The sequence below is a fragment of the Palaemon carinicauda genome, chromosome 10, assembly GCF_036898095.1.
Source record: "Palaemon carinicauda isolate YSFRI2023 chromosome 10, ASM3689809v2, whole genome shotgun sequence".
Lineage (NCBI taxonomy): Eukaryota > Metazoa > Arthropoda > Malacostraca > Decapoda > Palaemonidae > Palaemon > Palaemon carinicauda.
In genome coordinates this window covers 130,764,746-130,774,516 of record NC_090734.1, presented here as the reverse complement: position 1 = coordinate 130,774,516, position 9,771 = coordinate 130,764,746, and the positions used below count along the sequence as shown (strand labels likewise).

General features: G+C 37.9%; 1 protein-coding gene across 1 annotated transcript; it reads right to left on the bottom strand.

Annotated features, from left to right (window-relative positions):
• Positions 1–245: 245 nt before the first annotated feature.
• Positions 246–5,257, bottom strand: LOC137648768 (uncharacterized). Its single transcript, XM_068381904.1, has 4 exons — positions 5,135–5,257; positions 3,947–4,020; positions 3,551–3,643; positions 246–1,849 (listed from the first exon to the last, which is right to left on the bottom strand). The coding sequence occupies exons 2-4, from the start codon at positions 3,996–3,998 to the stop codon at positions 1,647–1,649; spliced, it is 348 nt and encodes a 115-aa protein (XP_068238005.1). The 5' UTR covers positions 3,999–4,020; positions 5,135–5,257; the 3' UTR covers positions 246–1,646.
• Between the last annotated feature and the right edge of the window lie 4,514 nt (positions 5,258–9,771).

The following is a 9,771-nucleotide window of genomic DNA, read 5'->3' as shown; positions in this document are numbered from 1 at the left end:
ATATAAAATTTTTCAGCAACGGTTTTTTTCTTCTGAATCTGAATCCCTCGTCAGGCTGGGAGGAGCGGAGAGTGGAAAGGTCCCCTTTGTTCCATTGTTTTGATGTCAGCTACCCTCCCAAAATTGGGGGAAGTGCCTTTGTCAGCTACCCTCCCAAAATTGGGGAAAGTGCCTTTGTCAGTTACCCTCCCAAAATTGCGGAAATTGCCTTTGTCAGCTACCCTCCCAAAATTGGGGAAAGTGCCTTTGTCAGCTACCCTCCCAAAATTGGGGGAAGTGCCTTTGTCAGCTACCCTCCCAAAATTGGGGGAAGTGCCTTTGTCAGCTACCCTCCCAAAATTGGGGGAAGTGCCTTTGTCAGCTACCCTCCCAAAATTGGGGGAAGTGCCTTTGTCAGCTACCCTCCCAAAATTGGGGAAAGTGCCTTTGTCAGCTACCCTCCCAAAATTGAGGGAAGTGCCTTTGTCAGCTACCCTCCCAAAATTGGGGGAAGTGCCTTTGTCAGCTACCCTCCCAAAATTGGGGAAAGTGCCTTTGTCAGCTACCCTCCCAAAATTGAGGGAAGTGCCTTTGTCAGCTACCCTCCCAAAATTGGGGGAAGTGCCTTCGTCAGCTACCCTCCCAAAATTGGGGGAAGTGCCTTTGTCAGCTACCCTCCCAAAATTGGGGAAAGTGCCTTTGTCAGCTACCCTCCCAAAATTGGGGGAAGTGCCTTTGTCAGCTACCCTCCCAAAATTGGGGGAAGTGCCTTTGTCAGCTACCCTCCCAAAATTGGGGGAAGTGCCTTTGTCAGCTACCCTCCCAAAATTGGGGAAAGTGCCTTTGTCAGCTACCATCTCAAAATTGGGAGAAGTGCCTTTATCAGCTACCCTCCCAAAATTGGGGAAAGTGCCTTTGTCAGCTACCCTCCCAAAATTGGGGAAAGTGCCTTTGTCAGCTACCCTCCCAAAATTGGGGAAAGTGCCTTTGTCAGCTACCCTCCCAAAATTGGGGGAAGTGCCTTTGTCAGCTACCCTCCCAAAATTGAGGAAAGTGCCTTTGTCAGCTACCCTCCCAAAATCGGGGAAAGTGCCTTTGTCAGCTACCCTCCCAAAATTGGGGGGAAAGTGCCTTCGCCAGCTACCCTCCCAAAATTGGGGAAAGTGCCTTTGTTAGCTACCCTCCCAAAATTGGGGAAAGTGCCTTCGTCAGCTACCCTCCCAAAATTGGGGAAAGTGCCTTTGTCAGCTACCCTCCCAAAATTGGGGAAAGTGCCTTTGTCAGCTACCTTCCCAAAATTGGGGGAAGTGCCTTTGTTAGCTACCCTCCCAAAATTGGGGAAAGTGCCTTCGTTAGCTACCCTCCCAAAATTGGGGGAAGTACCTTTGTCAGCTACCCTCCCAAAATTGGGGGTAAGTGCCTTTGTCAGCTACCCTCCCAAAATTGGGGAAAGTGCCTTTGTCAGCTACCCTCCCTTTGTAAATAGAGTAAAATATACAAAATCTGCATGCATGATGAATCTGTGGTTCCCCCTTTCTCTTGATGCCCTGAGCACGTACTTATCTTACTTAATGGTTAATCCAGTCCTGTGTTTCATCCTGATCTCTACGGGAAATCACGTCAGGGCATCTCAGGGTACTCGCACCAAGGGGCTAAACAACTCTTTTTCAAAAGGCGATCTTCATGAAAAGAGCCACGAGGAGGAGAGAAAGACTCGATGAGATTGTAGCTGTGGAGTTGCAGAGATCTGTGTTGCAGAAGCATTCAGTCTTCACAATGGTGTTCAATTTTGCAATATCCTCTATGTCTTTGCATTCGTCTTCATCGTGTTTTATATCGGAGCAGCCATACATTATGACCTCAACTTCACCTGGGAGAATTAATTAACCACATTTTAGATCACGGGGTGATTTCACGAACAATGATAGCATATATAATAATGATATATATCATGGAATTATTATTATTGTTATTACAATCTCAGATATAACCCCAGTTGGAAAAGCAAGATTATCTAAACCCAAGAGCTCCAACAGGGAAAATTAACTCACTGTGTCAGATCACGGGGTGATTTCACGAACAATGATAGCATATATAATAATGATATGTATCATGGAATTATTATTATTGTTATTACAAACTTAGCTATAACCCTGGTTTAAAAGCAAGATTATCTAAACCCAAGGGCTCCAACAGGGAAAAGTAGCCCACTGTGGGTGAAACAAGGAAATAAACAAACTACAAGAGAAGTTATAAACAATCAAAATAAGATATTTTAAGAAGAGTAACACCACTAAATTAGATCGTTCATATATAAACTATAAAATTTTCAGAAAACAAGAGGAAGAGAAATAAGATAGAATGGAGTATTATTAGTATTATTATTGTTATTATTACTTGCTAAGCTACAACCCTAATTGGACAAGCAGGATGCTATAAGCCCAGGGGCTCTAACAAGGAAAATAGTAAAATGAGGAAAGGAAACAAGGAAAGATAAAATATTTTAAGAACAGTAACAGCATTGAAATAAATATTACCTTTATAAACCATAAAAACTTTAACAAAACAAAAGGAAGAGATTTTAGATAGAATAGTGTTCCCGAATGAACCCACAAGCAAGAGAACTCTAACCCAAGACAGTAGAAGGCCATGGTACAGAGGCTATTGCACTACCCAAGACAATTATTATTATTATTATTATTATTACTTGCTAAGCTACAACCCTAGTTGGAAAAGAAGGATGCTATAAGCCCAAGGGCTCCAACAGGGAAAGTAGCAAAATAGAGACGACTGGCGGAATCTAACCGAGGCTCATTTGCGTCAATAGGCGTAGGAGAAGATGATGATGATGATGATGATACACATATATATATATATATATATATATATATATATATATATTTATATATATATATATATATATATATATATATATATAAATATAATATATATATATATGTATATATATATATATATATATATTTATATATATATATATTTATATATATATTTATATATATATATATATATATATATATATATATATATATATATATATATATATATATATATATATATATATATATATGTATATATATATGTATATATATATATATATATATATATATATATATATATGATAAATTTTGCACATTTAGACGTGTTTTTCATATTCAAATAAGCCATATATATTTTTGATACATTAATGTCTGGATTCTCTTAACGACCTCGGGATCAGAGCCCCAGGCGAAATCACACAAAGACAAGAGCTTGGGTCCGGCCGGGAATCGAACCCTGGTCGGCAAGCTTGTATAGACAGTGACTAAACACTTGGCTTATTTGAATATATATATATATATATATATATATATATATATATATATATATATATATATATATATATATATATATATGTGTGTGTGTGTGTGTGTGTGTGTGTGTGTATATATAAAAGAATGTAATGAGAAAGGTTTCCTATAAAAAAGATACATAAGTAAGAAATAGAACAAATGAGAATAGAAATATTGAGAATTTGAGTTTAAATACCAGCGGATGATGCTGAAAGACTTACTTGCTTTATCGATACTCTTCTGACAGGAGAAAGTGCAGTTGGGATTTTCTTTGGTCTTACCCGGAGCTCCTTCGTAGCACTTCAATGACTGCGCTGTAAAATTTGCATTAAAAAATGTTAATACTGGAATAAATGTTGAAAAAGCAAGAGGCTATAAGCCCAAGGGCTCCAACAAGGAAAAATAGACGTTTCTACTGCGTTGTAAATATCATCAGCTGTTAATGCTTTTGTTATTATTGCGGCCGTTACAATAACAGCACACACTTTAAAAATTGCATTAAAAAGGTTAACAATACTGGAATAAATGTTTTAAAAGCAAGAGGCTATAAGCCCAAGGGCTCCAACAAGAAAAAATATTGTATTTATTCAAAAGCTCGAAGAACACATCATCATTACCTAGGTAAATGCTGTAGAGAAGTACCAAACCAGTTATTAGATATTTCATCATTTTGAAATGTAGACTTTTGAATCTGTAAAAAGAAAAAATAATAATAATAATGCAATCAATTATACATTTTGGTTTATTCCTGAAATGTAGAGGAAATGAGACTGGGTATATGGATGACTATGTCAATTATTATTATTATTATTATTATTATTATTATTATTATTATTACTACTACTACTACTACTACTACTACTACTACTACTAGCCAAGCTATAGAATACCAAGTGTGATCATTATGACAAGTCCCAAACAGATTTTTTTCTAAATTGTTACACAAATATTATATGATAATATTTCTGTTCTTAATTAAGATGTGCAAAACGGCAGATGCTAAACGAATAGAATGCTTTATGATAACCTTAATTTGCAGTCATATTTGGAGGTCCAAAACTACGCTTTCTCAAAGGTTAAAGGTGTCTGGTTTCAGTTCCAGTCTCATAGAATAAATGCTCTCCAGAACGTCAGCCAGGCAAGCCCAATCCCCAACTGTTGTGCCCAACCACAGTAGTGGCCTCCCCAGTAAACAGCTCAAACTCACGGACCCAGGCTGGGATCATTCTGCTGCCATGGAAATGCTAGGCAAATACGTTACTACTGTACTAGCCAGAAAGCCTATAAAATACGAACCCGGACAAGCCCAACCCCACCCCCACTTTTGTGTCCAACCACAGCAATGGCCTCCCCAGTAAACATCTTAAACTCACAGTCCCAGGCTGGGATTGATCTGCTGCCATGCGAATGCTAGGCGAGCACGGTACTACTGTACTAGCCAGAAGGCCTATAGAATATGAACCCGGACAAGCCAACCCCCCATTGTTGTGCCCAACCACATCAATGGCCTCCCCAGTTAACAGCTTAAACTCACAGTCCCGGGCTGGGATCGATCTGCTAACATGCGAATGCTAGGCGAGCACGTTACTACTGTACTAGCCAGGAGGCTTATAAAATGTGAACCTCTAAGAACGTCACCAGGACAAGCCCAACCCCCAACCCTGCCCTTGTGCCCAACCACAGCAGTGGCCTCCCTAGTAAACATATTAAACTGATGGACCATGGCTGGGATCGATCTGCTGACATGCGAATGCTAGGCAAGCACGTTACTACTGTACTAGTCAGGAGGCCTATGAAATACGAACCTCTGGAATCCAAAGTGAGAGACGGTAGAACACGCCTTTGCAACTGACACTTTGCAAGTGACTAGCTTTGCCAGTTGTAGCCTCCAAGTCTCGTTCGACAAGGATTTAAATGAGCTGACAACAATTAACATTATTATCACAAGTGATAAAGGCTCATGTGAGCTGCTCCGTGTGACAGATAAAAAAAAATAACCACAACTGATTTGCTTTAATTGAAACAATGAACTTGAAATCAATGTGGATTTGGCAAGCAACACCTAAACCAGATAGTGTTTTTTTTTTTTTTTTTTTTTTTTTTTTTGACTCCATTAATTTACTACAAATGTGTTACATAAAGTTCTCATCTAAAGACTCGAATCGAAGAATTTCAAAACACACACACACACACATAGAAGGAGGTGCTATAAGTCCTGATATTGTGATCTGAAATAAAGAAGAAAACAGCAATGATTACAGATGGGACAGTACCCAGTTCTGAGAGACAGAAAATAACAAAATATCAAGAACTAAAGAATGACCTGAAAAATACATGGGAACTGAAAGGAATAGGAATAACACCTGTGATGGTGAGGCAACAGGACTTGTGAATAAACCTGAAACAATACCTTCAAGCAATACCAATTTACCTAAGCATAAATAAGGTGCAGATTAACCTTAGACTCCAGGTTAGGACCCAGTTAAGGTATTAAGACAGTGGTTCCCAACCTGAGGGAATTTCCCCCTGGGGGGAAATTTGAAGCTACCAAGGGGGAAATAATTACACTACTTACTAACTAAAAAAAAATATCAGGTGACAAAGCTAGCCCTGATATTGATACACTGGTGCACAAGAAGCAGCCTCAACCTTCTCACTAATTCAATTTTGAAGTAGAAGAATAAACAAAAGTCCTTTTATTTTGCTACTAGTCGCTCTCCATATACTGATAAACAATTAGTTACAGAGTAAAATGGATAGAGAGCGGTTAGTAACAACTAACCTCATAGCTAGTGCTTCAACTACCCTTTCCCTCATACACAAGAAGGGGGAAATCTGGAGGGTTGCACTGGGTGCAGGGGGGAAATGACAGGAAAAAGGTTGGGAACCACTGTATTAAGACAAAGGGAGAAGGCACAAACACACACAAGCACACACACACACACACCCAGAACTGACCCAGTTACATTCAGGTGTGTTTCTGAAACTCGTAAGGATTTCAAATCCTTCTTAAAATCCCTTGAAATTTACTCCTCTCATTTATTAATGGCATCGTCCTTACTAGGTTGGTTTGCTGGGAGTGATCAGGCAGAAAACTCCCACCTCTACTATCTTTGGCCATACCTGATTGGCCCAGAGCATGTCGATGTTCTTTCCTTGAGTTTGAATTCTTCCTGGCTAGTACAGTGGTAACGTGCTCGACTAGCATTCGCATGGCAGCAGATCGATCCCAGACCGGGACTGTGAGTGTAAGCTGTTTACTGGGGAAGTTACTGCTGTGGTTGGGTACCACAGTGGGGAGTTGGGCTTGCACAGCTGACGTTCTGGTGAGCATCTATTCTGATGTAACTGGAACTGAAACCAGACATCTTAAAACCTATTAATCTTCTCTCCTTCTTTCGTTCCGAATTTTCTATCCAATTCCTCCGTAACTCCTCTAATGATTATGTCTTTATCTTCCTAATTTCTCTTTTCTTTTCTCTTTCCTCAACACCTCACACCGATCTCGCCTTCCTATTCTCGAACCCCCTAAGGTACACGGTTGAAAATTTGCCGTAAAAAACGGTAAAAATCCTGGAATGAATGTTGCCAGGCATTTACCATTTTAAAAACGTATATATTGACGTTAAGGGCTGACATTACGGTCACCAACCCGTAAAAGATCATAACAAATCAGGGTAAAAATTACGGTCACCCGTATTTTATTGAAATACGGCTGAGAACATTGTGACTATATGGATGATTTCCGATTAAAATTACTGCCTTTTTAACATAGTATCTTCTCTCTCCTCATCCAATATCACTTCCTTTCCTCATATTGACACTTCATAACCACTTATCTACACCACCGCTTCTTCAGCCCCTTTCACTCATTCTGTTTTAAATCCCTCCAGATATCTTCTACACTGTTAAAAAAACGTAATTTTAAAGGGAAATTCTCCCTAAAAATAAACTTCTAAACAGTATTTCAGTAAAATATAAGAGACCGTAATTTTACCATGCTTTCTTATTAAATTTTACGGATTGGTGACCGGGATATCACTCCTTTACGTCAGTATATCCGTTTTTTTAAAACGGTAAATGCCTGGTAAAATATATTCCAGGATTTTTGCTGTTTTTATGGCAAATTTTTAACGGTGTATTTTACCAAATACATTCTCTCATAGACTTATTCATACTCTCTTATGTTGTATATTTTTTTTACCTCAATTCTTGATCTCTTCAACCTCATATATATATATATATATATATATATATATATATATATATATATATATATATATATATATATATATATATATATATATACTTTATATATATACAGTATATATATGTATATATATATATATATATATATATATATATATATATATATATATATATATATATATATATATATATATATATATATTTATATATATACAGTATATATATATATATATATATATATATATATATATATATATATATATATATATATATATATATTCCCTTTCTAATTGGGAGTACCTTAACGTGGTGAGAGGGTTTGTGTATCACCATGATTAGCAAAACTGTACTAGTCTGGGCCACCACCCATGCTACGTTTATTTGTTGGGAATGATCAGACAAAAATTTACCATCATCACCAATCCACACTAACTAATGCGGTGATGAAGACTGGCCAAACCCTTGATATGATGAAGGACATTTTGAGGCCTTTGTCCTGCAGTGGACTAGGAAAGACTGTAATTCTTGTTGCTATGTATATATATATATATATATATATATATATATATATATATATATATATATATATATATATATGTATATGTATGTATATATATATATATATATATATATATATATATATATATATATATATATATATATATATATATATATATAGTAGTAGGTTGGCCAGGGCACCAGCCGCCCGTTGAGATACTACCACTAGAGAGGTATTGGATCCTTTGACTGGCCAGACAGTAATGCATTGGATCCCTCTCTCTAGTCACGGCTTATTTTTTCTTTGCCTACACTTACACAGAATAGTTTGGCCTATTCTTTACATATTCTCGTCTTTCCTCATACATCTGACAACAATGAGATACTTAACACATCTTCACCCAAGGGGTTAATTACTGTACTGCAATTTGTTCAGTGTACTTTCCTCTTGGTAAGGGTAGAAGAGACTCTTTAGCTGTGGTAAGCAGCTCTTCTAGGAGAAGGACACTCCAAAATTAAACCACTGTTCTCTAGTCTTGGGTAGTGCCATAGCCTCTGTACCATGGTCTTCCACTGTCTTGGGTTGGAGTTCTCTTGCTTGAGGGTACACTCAGGCACACTATTCTATCTTATTTTTTTCTTCCTCTTGTTTTTTTGAAATGGTGTGTTGGGCAGGCTTAATAGAAGGGCCATGGATGCCTGGTGGTTTATCAAGAGGTTGTCTTTTCCTTTTTCTGATTATTTTTCTTCTCAAAACCATCCTTACTGTCCTCCCTTCAGTAGAAGTGGCTATCCTGGAGGGTATTTAGCCTTGCATGGTGTATCGGCTCCTCCATGTTGACCAGTTTTTCCGACTTTTTACTATAGTCTATGGGTATCATCAATCACTTTGTTTATAATTCTGTACGTATTGTTTTTGTTATAATTCTTGTTAATCTAGTTTTTAAGTATGCTGTCTCTTTTTTATTTCTATTAATTCTTATGCTGTCTGGAGACATTGAGCGAAATCCGGGACCAGTACGTCCTAGATTTCGTCAATGTCGTCTTCTGTATTGCAATATTCGTGGTCTTCATGCAAATATCCAAGACCTTACAGTTGCGTCCAGACAGTATGATATTCTTTTGTGCTCAGAAACTTTGGTTTCTAATATGAGGCACTCATCTGAGCTCCTTATAACTGGTTTTAAGAAGCCAATAATGTTGAAACGTGATGCCATCCCTAGGGCCAGGGGAATGGCGGTGTATATTAGGACCGAGTACCCTGCTTCTCATAAATCCTGCTATCAATGTGGATGTCATGAGATTCAGGTAATAAAAGTTTGTGGCAGGCATAACAACTTTTATTTATGTTCGATCTACCGGAATCCAGACATGGATGATTCTATCTTTGATTGTCTTCTTACCATTATGGCTAAGATACAAGAAGATGATAGAAAGGCTTCTTTTGTCTTTGTTGGTGATTTTAATGCTCACCATAGGGAGTGGTTAAGTTCTATCTCTCCTACCGATCGCCATGGCTTAAGAGCTTTAGACTTTGCCTCTGAATCAGGCTGTGAGCAAATCATAAATGAAGCTACTCACAGGTCTGGTAATTGCTTGGACCTTGTATACACTGACTCCCCTGGCGTTATAACTGGTAAGGTTGGTTCTCCAGTCGGGACATCTGATCATGCCTTGATTTCATTATTAGTGAAGACTGAGCAGCCTGTCCCTGATATATCATATTCTTGTAAAA

Bases quoted from the DNA above. Each gene is read 5' to 3' on its own strand.
- LOC137648768 (XM_068381904.1), bottom strand. From the start codon at position 3,998: ATGATGAAATATCTAATAACTGGTTTGGTACTTCTCTACAGCATTTAC. The intron at 3,644-3,946 runs GTAATGATGATG...CAAATTTTACAG, and splicing joins TCTCTACAGCATTTACCTAG to CGCAGTCATTGAAGTGCTAC. The intron at 1,850-3,550 runs GTAAGTCTTTCA...TAATTCTCCCAG, and splicing joins GAAGAGTATCGATAAAGCAA to GTGAAGTTGAGGTCATAATG.